The 20,827-nt window shown below is 39.4% G+C and overlaps 1 protein-coding gene across 3 annotated transcripts; it reads left to right on the top strand.

Annotated features, from left to right (window-relative positions):
- The first annotated feature begins 1,960 nt into the window (after nucleotides 1-1,960).
- ca8 (carbonic anhydrase VIII) lies at nucleotides 1,961-19,786 on the top strand. 3 transcript variants are annotated; one of them, XM_007565104.2, is made up of 9 exons: nucleotides 1,961-2,319; nucleotides 7,839-8,024; nucleotides 8,262-8,386; nucleotides 10,765-10,860; nucleotides 11,451-11,513; nucleotides 11,626-11,674; nucleotides 13,178-13,290; nucleotides 15,558-15,752; nucleotides 18,430-19,786. In XM_007565104.2, exons 1-8 carry the CDS (start codon nucleotides 2,247-2,249, stop codon nucleotides 15,690-15,692), a joined length of 840 nt encoding a protein of 279 aa, XP_007565166.1. In that variant the 5' UTR covers nucleotides 1,961-2,246; the 3' UTR covers nucleotides 15,693-15,752; nucleotides 18,430-19,786. The 3 variants fall into 3 exon arrangements, with proteins under 3 accessions (XP_007565166.1, XP_007565165.1, XP_016533516.1); XM_007565103.2 differs by having other exon boundaries at nucleotides 7,833-8,024; XM_016678030.1 differs by lacking the exon at nucleotides 1,961-2,319 and adding an exon at nucleotides 3,398-3,478 and having other exon boundaries at nucleotides 7,833-8,024.
- Nucleotides 19,787-20,827: the final 1,041 nt, after the last annotated feature.

The raw sequence follows: 20,827 nt of genomic DNA, 5'->3' as shown, positions 1-20,827 counted from the left end.
TTTTTTATTAGAGCAGTTTTTAAATCTGTAAAATGCTGCCTATGAACTGGAAGGAATATGGTTGACTTTCCATAAATTGATCGGGTAGCTTTTAGTTTTAATTTATTCATTTTAAAACTTTCATTCTGTTAATTAGCCAGCAGGGGGAGACTTCTTCAGTTTTTAAAATATTTGACTCAGTATAGTCAAAGAGGTCACAAACTTATATGCATATTGCTTCACACTTCCTCTGTGTGGCAATAAATATCCATGTTATATATATAAAAAACAATTTTCTTAGGCTTTTTTCTAGCTTGATGTTCAGTTTGCAAATCAATGTCATATTTTGGGGCCACCCAGCCAGAGTCCTGATTTGCATCTGATCATCAAAGAAATTGTAGACTATAGGGTGATGGTGAGGATGCCTTCCAGCTTCAACTACTTTAAGCTCTCAAGCTCCAAAACTAAATATACCAACAAAAACATGCAAAAATCTGATCAACAATGATAAGAAGGGTATGATTACTGTAATGCAATCCTCTCCTGTGGATTATTGAGAAAGTTGATGTCATTTCTAAATTACTCCAAATAAAAACAATGACTTTTTTTTTTTAATAGACATATTTAATACCCCTTTACATTGTTTTATTATTGTGGTGGAAAATGCTTATGTTTGTCTGTGCGACATAAGTGCCAACAGTCAATAGACAGTATGTTGTCATTGTGACCTTTTAACGCGTTAGATAACGCTGAGTATTTTGTGATTGAATCAAAGAACACAGCGTATGCTTAGAGGAGCAAACAAAGAGGAAGAGAAAGCTGCTAAAGAAACTGCTTTGGTTTGAGCTGTCAGAGCAGACAGGATAGATTTTAAATCACACAGGCTGTGAGTTTCACATTGATGTGTATCGGGGATTTTGTGACTGTGTGACCCTTCAATTGTTCAGAGCGGTGCTCAGAGTGCCTGGGTGCAATGAAAAATAAACACATGCTTCAAAATGCCAAGGGTATTAATAGCTTTTATTTTTTTAAGCATATATTAAAACCCTACATATTTAAACATAATGTGGGGCTGAAGACACGTTCAGTCAGGGTGCAGTTTTGGACTCCAAGCTCTGTTTTTAGATCTACTGTATGGAAACCAGGGAGCTTGCCTTCATTTCAATAGCTCCAAGGACAGGCTTCCATATAAAGAATGTAGGGTAATTAACATCATCAGCCTGCAGGATGTGGATTGGAAAAGAAAGAAGAGGAGAAAAGAACAAGCGGGACAGTCAACTTTTTACATTTCTGAAAACAACAGCACGGAAAAGTACAACTCCCCGTTTCTGTTTTCTTACTGTAAATTTAATACGGTGGACATCGGGGAGCCTGAGATGTCATTTGCTACCCCTGCCAAAACTGGGTGTGGGTTATTGGGAATTCGGGTTTTTTTTTATGTCCATCTTGAAGTCATCAGGGTTGGAGAACAGTCGGGCCTTTTATTCTGTACATTCTGCCGCTTTTTGTCTATTTTTCTTTGCTGTTGCCGTTTCCTTCACCCAGGGGTGTGTGTATGTATGTGTGTGTGTGCGTGCGTGCGTGCGTGCGTGCATGCATGCGTGCGTGCGTGTGTGTGTGTGGCCTCCAAGAGAAACACCGGCATGACCTTCCTGCCTGCATTCCGACATGCAGACATACAAAATACCACCAGGAGACCCCAAACAGCAGTAAGGTTAAAGCAATACAACACACAATGCTGGACTGCATGGCTTGAAACAATGGGTTACATTTGCTTCCCATTAAAGATGCACTTTTGTGCCTTTCTGTAGAGGAAAGCCACAGTGGTCAGGCACACCTGCAGAGAACCAGAGAGAGAAAGAAAAAAAAAAAGAAATGGTAGAAGAGATACAGATAGCAGCAGCGCAAAAAGAGAGAGGGTAGGAGAGAGAGAGAGACAGAGAGAGAGAGGAGGAGGAGCACAGAGGAAAGAGAAACAGGCTGACTGCTCCACTCATCCATTAGTGACTTTGTGGACAACAACTAAAGAGAGGGAAGAAGGAGGATTACAGACTTTTAAGAATAACAAAGAGGATAGCAGCCAACTTAAAGACAAAGTTATAAGGAAGAAGAAGAAAAAAAAGAAAGTTAATACACTTGAAGGAATCTTCCCAGCAGGCTTGAGAGACTTAACTTTGTCTGCAAGTGAATGAACTTAAACCGGCGTGACTGAGACAGCCGGGAACACGGATCTGTTTCTACCCAAAGCGAAGGAGCTGGAAGGCACCATGGCCGACAACGTGAACGAGGAGTCAGACTATGTCCCTGGGAAAGATGAGCTGGACTGGGGCTACGAGGAAGGTAGGCTGGTCTCTGCGTTCACACAAGGGGATGCTGAGAGTCAGAGTCTAGAGGGGAGGCGGCAGAGGGGCGTCAAGGTGGAGCTTAAATCATGTTCCAGAAGACTGAAAAGTTTCCATTTACTTTTATCTTGCCGATTTTTAGGTGAAGATGTTGCCTTCATGTATGCTTGGAATAAATTCAAATTGAAGTTTGCACTGCCTCTGCAACATTGCTTGTTGTAAAATAGCTAGGCCCCTCAGCTACATTGTGTCTGAGGTTAGTCACTACGTCTAGCTGAAGAAGATGAGAAATTTGAGACTTTTTTTCAACTTTTCTTACAGAGCTGGGAGTGTCTTAGCAAAAATTATTCACATCTCTTTGAACTTCTCCACATTCTATGACGTTACAACCACAAACTATAACATAGTCGTGCACAAATCATTGTATAATTGACAATAAAATCTGAAAAGTGTGGAATGCATTTGTATTCAACTCTCTCTAATCCGATACCCCTAAATACAACCGGGACAACTATAGATATTGCATGAGATGCTGAAAAGTATTATTCACATGCACTCCGTACAATTTGTTTGAACTTGAGGTATTCTGCAAAAAACCATTTGCAAAAATGTAACTCTGGATATGCAAAGTCAGAAGAGACATTTCCCAAACAACTTGCAAGAAGTATCAGCTCACAGGGGCTGACTACAAAAGCACATGACACTTTAAATGTTGCTTAAATTATTTTTGTTTTTGAAAGCCATCACTTTCCTTCCACCTCATAAATTTGTGCTACTTTGTGTTAGTCAAAAAAACAACAAAAAAACAACAACAAAAAATCTCAACATTCCAATAATCTGCACTAAGGTTTGCAGTTGTAACATAATGGCAAGTGAAAAAGTTCAAGGTGTATGCATGGTTTTGCAAGCTACTGTAGCTCTGATCGAACCTTTCTGTATCGTTAAAGGAAATGTGGACATTTTTACATAATTGCTACCAACTTTGTAAAAAGATGGTGTAAAAATGACTGTTTACTAAAACAGTCATTTTAGTAAAGTTTGCAGAAAAGCAAACCGTCACTCAACTATTCTTGTCTTGTTTCACTTTGTCTTCCTTCTTTTGTTGCTTTTACTGAGCATCCAAGGATGAGCTATGATGCAATTCTGTGACTGTTCCTGTAAGTATGACCAGTGATGCGAAGCACTTTCAATGCATGGATTAGATGTTACTGTTTGACAAGGAAATACCACAAGAATCCTGTATGAACCCATTAAACTTCATGCTTTCACATTCTGGGTTAATTGGTAATAAAGAACTGGGTAACACTTTATTTGAAGGGGGGTGAATAAGACTGACATGACACTGTCATAAACACCTGTCATGAACATGAATAAGCCTTCATGAATATTTATGACTGTTGTCATAAAGCGTCATTCGGCAAATTATGACACTTTTAATACAAAGTTGACATTATTCAAAATGTCTTTGTTATGACAACTTGACATTAACCAAGAAATCATTACTGATATAAATTTGTTATAAAAGTATTACTGATTGCACTTTAAAAATTAGGTAACTTTATGTTATTAAAGGTAAAGTTTAAACAGTAATGATTTCCTGGTTAATGTCAAGTTGTCATAAAGTCTTTTTGAATAATGTCAACTTTGTATTAAAAGTGTCATAATTTACCGAATGACGCTTTATGACAACAGTCATAAATATTCATGAAGACTTATTCATGTTCATGACGTGTTATGTCATGTTTATGAAAGTGTCATGACAGTCTTATTCACCCCCCTTCAAATAAAGTATTATCAAGAACTGCAGCGAGACACTTTTTAAAGAACAATTGCATGACTGTTTGAAAACCGAAATCAGCTGAATTTCTTTTCTGCAGCGACACAAACACATTTGTTTTCATCCCTGGTAAAATCTTCTTGCCCTCTCAGCCTCTATGAAAACTGTTAGACCCTGATTTCATGCTAACTGGTTATTTGGGAGTGAAAATCTACCATGACCACATAAACTATCCAGGGACTTAAATTGGAATTGTGTGCTTTTTTTGACCAACCAACAATACTGATGGATTTGGTGTGAAACAGAGCATGAATCTGTGGAAAAATCCTAATGGCTGTTGTTAGGTATGGCGGAGGATGAGTGATGGTGTGGGCCTGTTTCTCTTCTGAAGACCTTGGAAACCTCATTTGAGTGCACGGCGTGAGGGAACCTCTTAAAATGGATTGTCTGTCAGCATGAAACTAATCTGAAATATGTGGTGAAAACATAGAGACAAAAGTAATTTAGCTAAAACCTCTTATTTTCTCATGTGGCAATTTTTCCCCTTTGAGTGAATTTAGTCAAACAGACGTTTGGATTTTCAAAAAATGTTCATATTATAATTGTGTTGCTATACAATAAAAATTGATTTATTTTAAGGGCACGTCTTTACCAGGGGTGCCAACAAATTTGTTTGCGTCTGTAAGTTCATGCGAGCTTGTTGTCAGGTAAAATCTACACAGATTCAGTTCATCCATAAGTGAAGACGTACAATGGTAAAATAGTGTATTCATTTTTTTCCACTCCATCTTCTACGTAGAGAGCTTTACTGCGTAAACACAAACCCGAAACAATAACTGTCCATGCTGGCTGAAGTTTAGGCATGGACTGAATACTGATGCAGCTTTTTCTCTTGCCACATGTCAGGATGTTCTGGTTGTTAGTGATTTTTTATGTTTTTTAAAATCCAGTGGGAACGAGCTTCTGGCAAGTTTGTAACCACAGCTTGACATAAGCACATAAGTAAAAGAAGGAGCTCTAGTTGATCTTAAAAAGACAAAATGAGAGGAAAGAAAGTCAAATCGTCTCTACTGGGCCTTGCATAGTTGAGTGCCGGGTGAATTTAGTCTTTTCAGTGCTGCAGGGCAACCCGGTGTGTGCTCAGAAAATTGTTGTCATGGCTTTAGTTGCTGAGGAAGGAGGGAATGTGGCAGCCTCCCCTCTTTTCTCCATGGATGAGGAGAAAGGCATCAGTTCCTGCTGCAGAAAAGCATGTGCTTCTCTCTAAACTCTCTAAACTCTCTAAACTCTCACTCGGCTTGTTTTTTTGGAGGGACTAAAGTGTTTTTAAAGTGATTGTTTCCTCTTCCTTAAAAACACTCACTGCAACGCGTTCTGCTCTCACTGTGTGATGATGTTGCCCTCAAAACCAAGTGAAACCAGACTGCAAGTGTCACTGATAGTATCATGGCGTCTTCCACATTCAGTCAGAGTAGACATAATGAATTTGCATCTGTCTGAAATAGATTCCATCTGATGCTGTACGGACAAACATATTACAAAATCTCAGTCTCTATACTCTCTATGCATGCTTGCATGGTTTTTGTTTTATGATTACTTGTATTAGGCAAGGACAATATGACCCTGTTTCTGTAACCATGACCTGTTTCATTTTCAAGATCTCAACACCCTCATAGTCACAGCAGTGACAGCAGAGGCTGCAGTGTTTCAGAGAGTGAAAGCTCACAGGAGGCAGCAGATGCACCACAAAATTAACTGAAAAACATTTGACTTTCATTAAAGGAGAGACTTATTTATGTGCTCATGTGAGACTCCCTTTTTTTTATCAGCCCTCTTCATGGATCACAGTACTCTTGAATAAGACAAAGTTGATTTAAATCAATCTGAAGGATTCTCTTGGTGAATTCATTAAAGGATCATGAAACCTGTTTTTTGTTTTTTTTTGTTTTTTACGGAACATTATCATTATTATTTTTTCCACAAAGTATTTGAATAGGTTTAGTACCACTCCTTTAACATCTAGTAACCTAGTGGCATCATTAAATCACAAAAATGTGGTGGTAAACCATCCTTTGGTTTCAGATGGAAGACTAAATAAAGACAATGCAGCTGGACCATTGTTACGATGACTTGAGTTTTACACATATAATGACGCGGCATGTCTTACAGAGTACTTTTTGTTTCAAAACCAAACACGAAAAACAGAGTAGAGAGAACCACCGCTGTTCATCATTTCCATCAGAATACTCCATCACAGGTGTCAGTTTTACTACTCTGAGAAACCAATTTCAAACTTGACGAGAAAGGACGTCAGAAAAATGACATGTGCAAACAATAAAACGAGTAGGCAGGTAGTGCCATTTTGAATCACCACTACTGCCACATCCTCTGTCAAAACAGTGGGTTTTCACGTCTATGAATAAAATACATCAGAAATACATAAAGTATTTCCAGGATGTAACCTTTTAGAGCTTGATGAATCGGTGCGAGAGTGCATCCCCAGCTCACTCCCACCCTCCAGGGAAAACACACAACGCACAGACGCAACAACGCCAAACTCTGACATTCAGCCTTGTTTTGTTTTTTTTTTTGTTTTTTTTTTTTAATGTATTGCCTCCAAACGAAATCCAGCGGAACCAACTGTCTTCAGCAGCCACGTGATTAGTAATTGGATCCCATCTCAGTGTAATTTAACTTCAGTATAAATCCAGGTGTTCTGTGAAGGTCTCAAATGACAAACTGAATTAGGAAGATCAAGAAACACAATGATCCTGGAAGAAATCCTTTTCAAACAACCAGAGCTACAGCAGAATGAATCAGAGCAACACAGGTGCTAGCATGGCCTATTTAAAATCTGGAACAAAATACAATTGAGAATTTGTGGCAAAGCAGTCAATCTGACTGAACCTGAGCGATTTTGCAAAGAGGAACAAGCAAAAGTTTCTGTCTCTAAATGAGGAAAACTAATAAAGACCTCAATCAATCAATTTTATTCATAAAGCACCCATCATACTAACAGCAGCTCAAAGTGCTGTACAGATCAATAAAAACAAACAATTACCCGCCCCAACTCCACATGGGAAAACACACAGCTGCATGTAAAATGCACATACTCAACAGAACTGAATTCAGGAAATACAGTTAAAAAGACGGGTCTCTTAAATACAGCAACATATTTTCTGCGGCCCTCGGGTTTTCTGGCAGACCGTTTCACAAACGAGGGCCGTAATACTGGAAATAAGACAGAACCATAAGTGTATGTTCTGACTCTTGGACCCATTAATAGTCCGGAGCCAGAGGACCTCAGGGCCCGCAGAGGTTCATAAGGTATCAGCAGCTCTGCAAGGTAAGATTGTGCAAGACCATAAAGACATTTAAAAACAAGTAAGAGAATCATAAGATCAATCCAGAGACGTGCTGGGAGCCAATGCAACGATTTTAAAACAGGTGTAATGTGAGCCTGCCTCCTGGTCTTGGTTAGCACTTGAGCAGCAGAGTTTTGTAACAGCAGAAGGCTGTGCACGGTTTTATTTTATTTATTTTTTTAGGGAGACCAGAAAGCAGGGCATTACAATAGTCTACACAGCTGGAAATAAAAGCATCAGAGTCTCAGTATTAGCGACGGAGAGAATAGGGCGAACTCTGGCTATGCTTTTTAAATGGTAAAATGTTTCAAGCTGACGATTCAGACGTGGACAGAAACATAAATGTTTGCTGTGGATTTTCACTCGTAGGTGTAGAATGGGGACTCCATTTCCCAGCGGCCAACGGCGAGTACCAGTCTCCGATTAATCTCAACTCAAGGGAAGCGCAGTATGACCCCTCCCTCCTGGATGCTGGCTTATCGCCAAACTACGTGGTGTGTCGAGAGTGTGAAGTCATCAACGACGGGCACACTGTCCGCATCCTTCTCAAGTCCAAGTCAGGTCAGTCCTAGGAAGACACCCTGAGAGAAAGCAAGAAGCATGTATCAGGTATCGGCGTCAGTCGCTGCGGTTTATCGGTGTTGCTTTTTACAAGAGAAAACAAAATCACCTCTGTCCAACCCCACATGACCCATTTTCTCCCCTGCTGCTGAGCCGCTCTCTACATGTTGAATTATGCTTTTTGCTTCCTGTTTACACTTGCTTAGACCTCATTGTGGTTTCCTTTGCTTTTGTCAGTGGTTACCGGGGGTCCATTGCCTAGTGATCATGAGTACGAGCTTCACGAGGTTCGATTCCACTGGGGCAAAGAGAACCAGAGAGGATCAGAGCACACGGTCAACTTCAAGGCTTTCCCCATGGAGGTACGCAGGACAAGCAACGCACCCTGCTCCAAGGGAAAACACAGCTATCCTGTGTTTATACCTCCGGATCAGACATTGGTCCTCATGTGCATAACATTGGAGCTGCTTGAGCCCAAACAAGTAACTCTTCTGATACAATGCGACTATTTAGAATACAGTAAGGGAGGGAATCGTTACATTACCTTACAACTAATTTAGGAGTGGTGCATTTGGAGTAGTGCAACAAAAAGTACAAACTAAACACTTGCTCCAGATCTCCTTCTTCATATTGCAGATCCTTTTGCGACTCATAAAGCTCACAGGCATTGTCTGATTCTTTTAATGTAAGGTATCAGCCAGCAGCCTCTGTGGATTGATTAAGCCTTCAATCCAACCTTGGCAGGTGTGTTTTGAAGATCACAGAGGTGGCTTGCAACCTGAATGACTGAGCAAGATCAATAAAAACATAAAAAAATGACTTCACTCACCTAAAGTTAGAGTGGGTGAGTGGAACGTCGTTCTACTAGTCTTGATGTGTTTGTTACACACATCTGAGAGGTTCATGTCTTAGTCAACTCTAAGACAACGTGGTGTGCAACTATTTTGATTGCATTTAACCCGCATGAGCACTGGAATCCAGATCTCCACCAAATTTAGGAAAAAACAATATTATTTGTGTTAATCAGGTAAAAACTACAAAGTTATAAATCCTGCCTCTGTTTTCTACATGTTCTGAAAGTACACACAGTTCTCTGAGTGAACGACAAAGTGATTCTTAAGTGTGTAAGATGTAAAATTTGCTTTTATTGCCTCACGATATGCATCTACTGTATGACTTTCCCAAACTGAAGATGTTAAAAGAAATCCAGGAAGATTACTCTGTTCCATCAAAGCAAGTTTTATACCACAGGTTAAGATATTTACTCCCCATAACCTCAATTTGAAATGAAATCTAAAATATCTATTAAAGCAGAATCTCTTTAGGCCTGGTGGTGTTTAGTTTAAGTTAATACTTTGTTCCACTAGAGGTCGCTGTATCGAACTACTGTGATGCTTCCTGCCTGTTTAGAGAATATTTTATTTCTCTTGATATTTGATTTGGCTGTTGTGAGTTGTGCAATTGAAAATAAGGCTTTGGCTTTTAAAAGTTGCATTTAATATGTTGTAAAAATCAAAAAACAAAACAAACATGGATAATCGTTTAGCTGTTGTCGGGCAGCCAGTCCTCTCCAGAGAGTGAGTATTGTTGCCCTCATGTTGTCCATTAGCTTATCTTACATGAGGAAGATGCTGGATGGAAAATGAACCAGCTGACCTTGGAGCAGAATCAGGTTCCACTGAAAGCAGCAGGCAACGTTGAAACCAGATGTTCAGACACACCGCATTAAAAACAAAACAAAAAACCCATTCCTTTTCCCTTTGTAAAAATCAGACTGAAATTTAAATTTGTTTTAGCTCAGTTAGGAATAATACCAAAGATAGGTTTTTAGATAATTTTTAATAACTTAATTCAAATTTAGCTCAAAGACATTTTACTCACTTTGATGGAATTACTGGCTAATTATTTAGGTATTGTTAAAAAAAAAACCTTCCTCGACAGTTTGCTGCAGCTTTGGCCCATTCCTCCTGAAGGAAGTGGTTTGACTGATTCAGGTTTGTAGGTCGCCTTGCTCACAGGCACCTTTAAGTCTCTGCCAAATAACTTCTAATGGGATTGAGATCATCTTTGTTGTCAGGATGAATTTTGATGGCATGTTTAGAGTCATTGCACCTCTTGTGCCCAACAAGCTCAACTTCCCGGCTGACGTCTTAAAATGTTGCTCGAATGATGGCATCTATTTTATGAAATGTGTAGATGTTACTAAATTGTAATATGGCTGGACATTACCCTGATTTTTATACTTGCATACCATTATTTGAGCAGATAAACCCAAATGATGAACCAGATCTGTGGAGATCTACAAGTTTAAGCTTAAAAAAATCTACAACATCATCGTCTGGGTGTTCACAAAATGTCTCAGTGCTTCTAAGCTTCTCAATTTGATGCAAGTCATTTTGGTAATTCTGAGTCACCTTCTTTTTATAGAGTGTATTCAAGTACTTTGCTTCAGCTGTAAATGTAGCACACAATGGGAGTCCAAAAAAAGCAATTTTTCCAACAATTTTGATGAAATTAGATTTTTTTTTTTTTTTTTTTTACAGAGAAATCAGGATATGTCCAGTTCATTAGACTTTTCACTTGGAAAGTTTTACAGTTTCCAGCCAGTCTTTGATTTATGTAAACCAGACGAGGAGTTCATCTGATGTTTCCTGCAAACTCATCGCGTTAACGACTTGAAACGCCCTTCCGGTTGCAGTTTATGTTTTAGTTTCTTTGTTTTTCTTTTTTTTGTCCTCAGCTCCATCTGATTCACTGGAACAACACTCTGTTTAACTCTCTAGAAGATGCTTTGGGGAAGAAGAATGGTGTCCTCATCATAGCACTTTTTGTCCAGGTAAGCATCAAGCCATACACACCTGGAACTCAGATCATATCAGAGAGTTTTGTTTTTTTTCTGAAAAGTTTCGAGGTCATAGTGAATATTTTATTCAGGAAATGTAAATTAGTGCTTGTATTTAAGCATCATTCTTGTTTCGTCCGGTACTATAGTTAATAAATTGCAACATATTATTAATTAGCACATTGATAATCTCAGATTATGCATAAATAAGGCACCGGCATTACAGCCACTACAAGTGAGGTGAATAAGACTCATCATTGCTTAAACACATCTCCTGCTGATTCATGCTAGTTGACTAAGATCTCCTACGAAATGGAAGCTCGGCTCTGTGCTGAGTGACGTTACCCGAGGAAAACACCTCATTCTTCTTTTGAAACCCGTCGTTCCTGACCTCCCGAGGTCTCAGTCTCACACATCCTGTTTTCTACAATGTCTGTTCTTTCATCTTCCGCTTTTTCTTCCTGCATGATAACAGAACGTGGACTTTATCTCTGCTGAAAAAATGCGGCTGACATTGTGAAAACAGCCGCCGACAGCAGTGATAAGTCTGTGCTGAAACCCAAAAATGCATGTGTTTCTATCAGATCGGCAAAGAGCACCTAGGACTAAAGGCCATCACCGAAGTCCTACAAGACCTGCAGTACAAGGTGAAGCCTGTGTGTGATGGCGACACAGCAAAGATTTGATTCAGAATCGCGGCCGTGAGGGTTGATGGGTCGTGAGCGTAACTGCTTCTTTTTGCCACTGTGTTTTCTTTAGGGGAAGAACAAGATAATCCCATGTTTTAACCCCAACACGCTCCTACCCGGTAAGACGGAAACGATTCGATCTCAAAACTTCATGTTCAGGTTAACACCTTAAATATTTGAGCAGCACATGCGAGTCAGCAGCCGAACAGAAAAGCACATGGAAAATAACAACAATTCTTCTGGATGCCACCTGTGTAAATTAGAGAGACGTAGAATAGAAAAACAGGTTTACAAATGCTCGTTGGAGTAAAACAGAAAAATCCCTTTTAGATTATTTTAGAATAAAGCTGTTGATTCCCTCTGATCTGTACAAGATAAAAATCACACAGGGTCAAATAAATGCATCTAAAGTCAATGTGGACCTTGACTGCATGCCTTTTGTAGCTGTCGGTAAGCTTTTGGCATAATCAGATTTGGTGCAGTTCATTTAAACCGGTTGCTTTCCTGACATATTTTATCGCTCTGAAATTTTCAATTGGATTAAGGTGCTGGCCGTCTTGAAAGAATGAGATCAATAAGTGCTGGAACATACTGGAACACCCAGTTGTTCCCATGTTTCAATCATCTGAATAAAACTGTGACCATGAGAGTGAAGGAAAGTGGCTAGAATGGTTTGGAACAACTTTTACCATGAAGTGGAAGCTGCTAAAAAACACCAGTTTCCACAGCGACATTTGGCTCAACATCACGACGGACTAGGGGGATGTCAAGAAAGAAGCACTACCTCAAAAGCTGACGCCTTTTAAATGAAGAATGTGCATTTTCAGTTTCTGCTCACTTGGGGGAAAAAAAAAGATTTTGCTATGTTTGGCTGCAAGGACAAGAACAATATTCGGAGGAGTCAAGTTGGACAAATTTAGGGTGTGCATGTCGCTTTGCATCCTTTTGTTGTGCTAGCTGCTTCTAGCAATGCCAGCAACATTTCTCTTCATTTTATGAACTGCAAAAATTGACAAAATGTCAAGTAGGAAGTTGTTTTTTTACAAGCTACATAAAATCCCTCATGCACACAGTTGTATCAAATCTAATATTAGCATATGCAAAACACGCAAGATGTGGCAAATATGTCAATAGGGAGAATAACTACCAGAGTTTTGTGCTCAAAGTTTCAAGGAAACTGGACAGCAACATAACATCTGCAGACGAAACATGACTATTGTTGTTCAAATGTAGCAGGTGGAAAGTCAGCGCTAACATGGGGGAGGAAGGGTGAAACATCTGACTGGTATTTTGAGAAGGAAAGAGGGTTTCAGAATGTCTGACGCATTAATTATTTGTGCCACATCGGAGTACAGTATGTTCTCTTTGTAAGTCATAGTTTCATCAAATCGAATGTTCCAGTCGTTCCTCTCCTCCCTTATTATTATCACCACTAAAGCCAGTGGAATCATTCCTGAGACTTTTACTTGTTTTGCAGTTTGTGCCTCTCTTTTGAGCCCATGATAAATACAGAACAATGCCTCATTCCCATTTGAGTTAAAGGGAAACTATTAAGTTCTTGCAAAAGCCAGCATTTTGACCCAGTATAGTTGAGGATTAAATGTTCTCCTTGTGATCATTAGACCCGCTGCTGAGAGACTACTGGGTGTACGAAGGATCTCTCACCACGCCGCCTTGTAGTGAAAAAGTGACCTGGATACTTTTCCGCTATCCCCTCACCATCTCACAGCTACAGGTACGGAGTCAGACATTTAGATTCTCCCACAAGCAAAAATGTTTTCTTTATTTTTTTTAAAGGTTTTCTTTATCTTTTAGTGGCTCTCTCTCAGTCTGAAACCTCCGTCACATTGAAGAAAGCATAAACTGTTTACACTGAAAATAAAGGCTGCAGCAATAAAAATCAGAGGTGTGACTAATCATCTAGCTAATGACTGATTCACCCAGTTTACCATATTTATTTATTTATTTTCTTCAGCATTTTCAGCATTTTATAACTAAATAATCACTGCACCATCCGTCTCTGATTATTATTATTAATCTACAGGAGCATGAACTGGAGTTTTCTGGCTCCATGCAGGAAGCCTTTCCACCCACTACCAATCCATAAGTCTGTCATGTTGCCTTTGATTGATTTAAACTTTAATTCAACCTTTGCCCGACTCGTGGCTCTCCTCCAAAGGGTTTTTTTCTTTTTTTGTAATAGATAAAGGTGCTAGCCCTCTGACATTTATTTATGTCTTTCATCTTGACTACACTTTTGGCTTGCTGACCCTTTGAAATGCGCGCACAAAGAGGTCTTTCTGCCTCGGGCCGTGTGTACGGTGCGGGTGCACAGGGCGAAAAGAAAGCAGGCGAGATCTGAAGACGATAAATCAGTTTGTTTTGACTTAATCAAAATTCGCGTGCGTCCGTACCTTTAAGACATGAACAGAATTGTGTATTTCATTTCACACTGAGTTTTAGAACGAAGATCCGGATCAAAGTAATGAAAATTATTTGCCAACAACAAAACAGAAGGATTTAGACGATGAGCATGTCAGACGAAGCACTTAAAAGGAGCTGGTTTGCTCCTGCGGTTCAGCATAATGGAACAATTAGAAACGGGTCAGATGAGCTATTAGTGCCTCCTGATTGCAGCAAATCCGGACATGGGCGGATAAATGCGATTGACTCGCTCTGATGAATTGATAATTTCCCAGGAAACTTCCATTGTTATTAAGCAGATCTGGACACCAGTGGGTAACGCCACAGTGGCCAGTTGTGTTGTTGTTGTTGTTCAGTAATGAAACATATTTATGTCTCTTTCATGTGGGCTCATCGGGTTCTAAAATTTTGAAAAGCAAAAACTGGTGTGTGTCCCTTCATTTGCAAATAATAAATAATTGGTCTTTTTGCTCAATGTGACGTTAACAGTGACTTTAGATATATATGTTTTCTTCCGATGCTTGCCGAGTCCAGTGGGCATTTCTTGTTTTCTAAGCGAACTACATCATCCACTTTGTAGTTCATCATCAAGGTTTTCTATTAGAATCCTTAAGATTAGAATGAAGAAAACTCCAATAATAATAAAAAAATGTTAGTTTACAAAACTGCATTGCCTTCATCTCAACTGTTAATTTTCTGTTTGTCTTAGCGATCCTTTTATTGCCTCTTGTTCCACATTTCTAACATTTTTCTCAGATTTCATCTCTGATCTAAACCAACAGACTACCGGTTCAGCAGCTGTCAGAATAATATGGACAAAAATACTGCAAATAATGTTAGGTGTGCAAAACAAAATGCACTGAACATACAGACTCCTCCAGTGGCGTGAAGCTTTCTTGTCGTGCTTTAACTGGATGAACCAAATAAAGCATAAGGAAACCCCCCAGCAAGTCCTGCTTTCCTAATAAACGCACTTCAAACATCCTGCTGTTATCAATTGCTACAAGACAGAGAGTGTGTGTGCAGAGTGAGTGTGTACACATACATGCCAGACACCCGTTGCCATGCCCACAGCCTTTGCACTTTTAGAGGGCGCCGTAAAAGTTTGGGCAGCCAACCAACGGCGCAGCAGTTCGAGAACTGCTGTTTGTTTTAGCGACGTGGGTGATTCTCTCTGTTATGTGGTTGAAGAAGAGATGCAATCTGCAACTGCAGCAATTTCACATGAAAAGGAAGTTAGAAATGTTCAGTTTTTTTCTGTTTGTGGCTTTGATTTTGTTTTTGTTTTTTTTTAAACATTCTTGGGCAAAGAATGACAAAGCCGTAAACGTTTCCCCTCAACAGATCAGAGATAAGACATGCATCGCCTACACATCTTCTACTCGAATTTTCTCAAACATTAATATTTTGGAGAAACAAAAGAGAAAAGTGTCTGAATAATCCAACAACATCATACCGTCAGATGTAGCAGTGAACCTTGTAGCGAAGTGTCCCTCAGTAAGGGACCGAGGGACATGAGGTTGTGGCCTTTTTTCTTTTTTGTTTGTTTGTTTTTTGTTTTCACTTTTCTGTTTGCAGATCGAGGAGTTTCGGAGGTTACGGTCGCACATCAAGGGGGCGGAGCTACTTGAAGGAAACGACGGGATGTTGGGGGACAACTTCCGCCCCACCCAGCCGCTCAGCGACAGGATTATCCGCGCTGCCTTCCAGTGACTTTCGCTTTGCTGTGCCATCTCGGTGAAACTCTGGGACCTACACGTACAAAAATAGAAGGTAACACTTTTAGCAGTGAGTTCAGCTGTGCCCGATTGCACAGGCGTCCATCACGTAAATGCAAACTTTTATCCTTGACAAGCTGGTTCTGTCTTAAACAAGTAAATGTGAAATGCAGCATATATATATATATTTTTTTTAGGAAAGAAACCCCAACCCAGAATGTGTCCCACTTGTCCCAAAACACCCATCCTCGGAGTTATAAGTAGTGTTCAGCACGTTTCCTCTCAGGAGACTCGTTTTTTTAATGGAAGAAGGTGCATTGTCCCACAGGCAGCAGATCAAGCCCAGGAAGAACTAACCCAGTTCACTTGCTAATCTGGGACTAGCCTACATACATCACAGGGGAAAGAGGAGGCTTCAGATTTAGCTCTGCAGCAGAGCTGCTGAGCTAAACGCAGAAAAAACATTTTTTAAAAATACCTAATTCCATCAGTCTAAACTTTTAACCTGGAGAGGGAAAAAAAACTCCAGTTTGTGTGGAAAAATCACAAAATTAAGACGCTACACTGCCTTGAAAATTATTTGACTCCTCTATTCTTGTCTTTTCTCAAATCTAAATGTTAAAAGTCATCCAAGTTCTTTTTCGAATACTAGACAAGTTTAGCAAGTAAACACAAAAGTCACTTTTTAAACTATAATTACCAAGGAACCACAGTCTGCCTTGTCTGAAAAACAGCTGCTGTGAAGGATTTACGGCTTAAAACTCAGACTTTTTTGACAAACCACAAAGGTGAACTCCCCTTTGTGCTTCGGGTAATTGTGCTGAAATCAAGCAGATTTCAGCAATCTTCAAATCACATACGCAGTAGTGGTTGCATCGAAAGCCATTGGTACATATGGCTTCTACACCACTGAGCAAGATTTTTCATCTAGATATTCGAAAATCAGCTGTTTATTCTTGAAGTCCCCAAATGTTAGACTGTGACTAAAATGTTTTGTTGTTGTTGTCATCTTTTCTAATAAGTCATTACTCCTGCTTATTTAATTGCTATAATCCTTAACTCATTGCATGCTTTGCAGTTCAAAAGCATTTACAAACAGTGGATTCCTAAAATATGGTTTCCCTGAATGCTTGTTTGACCTGCGCAGAGCTCTTCATGACCCAACTGGACGCAGGAGAGCAATCGTAATAAACTTGCACCACTGAGGTGGAAGTTTGTATTTAGTTTGTATTTAATTTTGGGGGAAACAGAAGGGCTGGACGTAAGCAGAAAAACAGAGACGTGTCTGAAAGGGGGGAAGATAGAGGTGCTCTGAGATGAGGGGAGGTGGGAATGCCAGAGGGTTGAAAGAGGAGGAGGAGGCAGACAGGAGCAGAATGGGTCAGAACAAAAGGGGGCTATTGTTGTAGGGGTGAAAACAGATACTGATGTGGTCCCTGCAACACAAGCCCACCTGTGAACGAGGTAGAGGAGAACCGGTGTGGAACAACCGAGGTCAAAACGTCCTCGTTTCATCATGCAGGCGATGTATTCCTACTGCTAGCTTGCAAATGCTGAGGCTAACAATGGATACAAGCCACACACACACCAATAAATCTTAATATGAACTCACCACTGATGAGGAGATGTGCTGCTGTGTGAATAAGAATCCTGTCTTTAAAGTTTTCCTATCTGTCATTTTCTAATGTTATCGATGCTGTTAGCAAGGTAGCTAACCCACTGTCAAAGTTCGTCCAATTGTTACGTCATAATAAAGTTGTAATTTGATATCTAGCACTTTGAGCTGCCTTGTTGCTGAACATGTGCTATGTAAATAAAATTACCTTACCTTAACTTTGTAGTAAAGAAATAGGACAATGTTTTCACCGTCTGACTTTAATTCAGGGAGTTTAGAAGCCAGAGAACGTCTCAGCTGTGAAGTAAGGGACTGGTCCACTTTACAAAATATACGGGATAATAACCAATGAACATTATGTGGATATATTGAAGCAATTTCTCAACATGTCAGCCAGGAATTTAAAGCTCTGGTACAAATAGGGTTACCATGTCGACAGTGACCCTAAGCACTGCACCAAATTGGCTACAAAGTGGCTTGAGGACAACAAAGGCAATGTTGTGAAGTAGCCATTGAAAATGAGCGGGCAGAGCTGAAAATGAGTCTGAGGATGTCCGCAGACACGACTTACAAGAGTAATGGACCAAAGTCCAGATGAGAAAGGTGGAATTGGAGGGTTGTGGGTTTGATTCCAGCTTCCCCCAGTCACACGGCGTCAATTTGTTTGTCGGTGAATGAATGTGTGCAACTGAGTGCAGCTGGGTGAATGTAGCTGGAGTGTAAGGTGATTTAAGTGGCCAGTATGACTAGAAAAGCGCTTTATAATGCTGTGTATTTCACTGTAAGGTTTTTATTGAGGCTTTGTGTTTGGATTGGACTGCAAGCTGTATGTAAAGATGGAAAATGTTCAGTTTTGCCTACCTTTTGCAGCACACACAGAGGTCAAACCCTATTAACCTTTTACTAGTTTGCCCCAGTTGTGTTTTTTCTCTCTCTCTCTCTCTCTCCACCTTGGTAAATGAGCAACAGTGCTGCTGAAAAGCTGCCTGCATGGGAATCATAAAGAAAAAAAAAAGGCCATAAAGGTTTTCCATCCTTTCCGTCTTTTGGTCCCGGGAGGACTGTTAAGCACATCTGGATTTCTTTTAATGAGATTCATGTTTTTCTTTCTCTACAGGAGGAGAAGAAAACAGAGGAGTGGAAACGGGAAGAAAGAGGGGAAATTAGTGTGATAACAGATCCAAGGCAAACTAGAAGAGGACGAAAAAGCTTTTAGTATCATCGCCTTCAGTCCAGGCTTTGTGTGTGTGTCAGTACATGTGTAGGTGCAGCCATCTTTTTCTGTATGGTTTCTCACTCCTCCCCATAGTTTTGCTGTTCACTGTGTGTATTTGTTACACATTCGGTTATTGTGTCTGCGTGGTGAGTGTGTGCTGTGTCTAAATCATGAGAGGTTTCCACAATCGTCACAACAGGATGAAAAATCGACAGCAGACGAACCAGAAGCCAAAACACACACTGGGACACAGTTTCACACACTCACCCGTCATGTTCTTCATATTTTAATTCGCGTATTTTAATACTCCACTTAAAATAATACTATTATCATTCTTATGAGATGAATATTAATAAACTTAAATAAAAAAAAATAAAAATCTGTTTTAAACCGAAGCTGTGAATGATAAACTGGGAATAAATGGCTTATGAAGTTCTATGTTCCTGCTCATTTTCCTTCTTCTGGCAGTGAATTCAACACCACTTTCATCTTTTAAAAGACAAGTGAAATAAAAATCATTGTTTTCACATGAACATATGAAAACAATATGTGGTTGTTTTAAGGTACTGTACACCAAATGGAGCTGGTATGATTTATGGGAATGATGACTGTGACTGGAAAACAACAATAAACTACAACTTAATTTAAAAAACAGAGTCTGCACATGGCCTCCCAAGAAAAGCGTCTTACATGTAGTTCATAAAGCAAACGCATCTGATGACATGCAGGTGAAAACTGGCCAATCAAGTTAAGCAGATGTGGGAAATACGTTTTGCTTTAAACGCATTTCAGTTGTCTTTTGACTCGCAGCGAGCTTCAGGTGCTGATATCAAGACACCGCAAAACTGTAAGAACTACAGGAGTCAAATTTGGGGAAGGGCTTCTAAATCAATAGCTAGTTTGAATGTTTTTAAGTCCTAAACATAGCGGCGACGATCCAGCCAAATTTGTGGTACCGTAATTCCGCCATAGTTTGCGCTATCTGAAAGATTCCGACGTTGCGCTTTTCAGCCATTACGGTAATTTTACCCCCGTCCTTAGCAGGGAAATTGATCTGGGTGGCGCTCTCTCAATAGGCGGTAAATTGCGAAAATAACTTGCTAGATATTGAAAGTTCCAGTTGTTATGGATAAATGGGCAAATATATGTACTCACAGGACATTTAAAGAACTGCGTACAATAAAAATAAACAAAAGATATCCAGGCGGTGGTTTTAAATTTAGGACATAAAGGGTTAACGCACCACTGCAGATTGTAATAAATAAATAAATAAATAAATAAATAAATAAATAAATAAAAACAGATGAATATTTTCTGTCTTCCACTGTTTAACTTGAAAAAAGTGTTAAAATCAATTCAGATTGTGCAATTATTATATGGAGTACTGCACTAATTTTTGGTTTATTGCCAGAATAAAAATGAAACTCATGTGCATTCTTGACTCTGCATCTTGTTCTTTTTTGCTTCTCTCTTCTCATCAATTAACATGATGCTAAAGTTTCTTATTCACATCTTGAAATATTTATTCTGCTTTTGAACTGCAGCCTAAAATAGCACACAGCTTCCTCTAGTCGCCCAGCAACCAGCCTATCCACCCAGGTATGACCTGGTCATGTATTTATTGGTGTGGAGATCTTAGTTTATGCGTTATAGCTACTTGTTGACATCCTTTTGCCTGCAACTAAGTATGGGAAGCAAAACTTGCAAGTGTTAAAATGAAATATATTACTCCAGAAAACCTTTCCAAGATCTTATAGAGATCATCTACCAACTGTGGCTGTTAAATTGACTTTTTTGTAAATTTAAAGTACAGAAATAGATATATTGCCCAACTTTGGTCAGGTATTTATCAAAGTTCTAAATAGAGTTACATTTTTATACTGCATTTCAAAATAAATATACAGTTGGCTTCACAGTCTGTTGTGCAGAACTGTTCAGTCTTGCCTTTTCCCTTTATATCTTTCTTCCAAGCACTTAAACTGCGCTGCCTTGTAAATCTCCAAGTGAATCTTTAAGCACTTTGTAGTTAAACTTTTGTCTTTTGGGGGGAATATTTACAGGATTTATTTGCTGGGGACACACAAAAAAAAATCTATCTTTGTTTTAATCCAAAGCCCACTAAATTGGTCCCCAGTGTTAACTGAGCAGATGCAAGCTTGTTGATAGAATGAAAAAGAAAGATTGATTGGCAAAGTATATGATACGTTGTTCCTGGTAAATTATTATCCTCCTGAAATATTGTTTATTCTGATAAAATATTAAAGCTGAAGTTCCTGGTGCCATGTAACATCTATGAGTT

Source organism: Poecilia formosa, unplaced genomic scaffold (genome assembly GCF_000485575.1).
Source record: "Poecilia formosa unplaced genomic scaffold, Poecilia_formosa-5.1.2 Scaffold172, whole genome shotgun sequence".
Taxonomy (NCBI): Eukaryota; Metazoa; Chordata; class Actinopteri; order Cyprinodontiformes; family Poeciliidae; genus Poecilia; species Poecilia formosa.
This window is presented reverse-complemented; position numbering and strand designations above follow the sequence as displayed.

Excerpts from the sequence above, each read along its gene's own strand:
- ca8 (XM_007565103.2), top strand. The coding sequence starts at position 2,247 with ATGGCCGACAACGTGAACGAGGAGTCAGACTATGTCCCTGGGAAAGAT. Across the intron at positions 2,320-7,832 it reads GGACTGGGGCTACGAGGAAG|GTGTAGAATGGGGACTCCAT; the intron begins GTAGGCTGGTCT and ends TTTCACTCGTAG. Across the intron at positions 10,861-11,450 it reads TCATAGCACTTTTTGTCCAG|ATCGGCAAAGAGCACCTAGG; the intron begins GTAAGCATCAAG and ends TGTTTCTATCAG.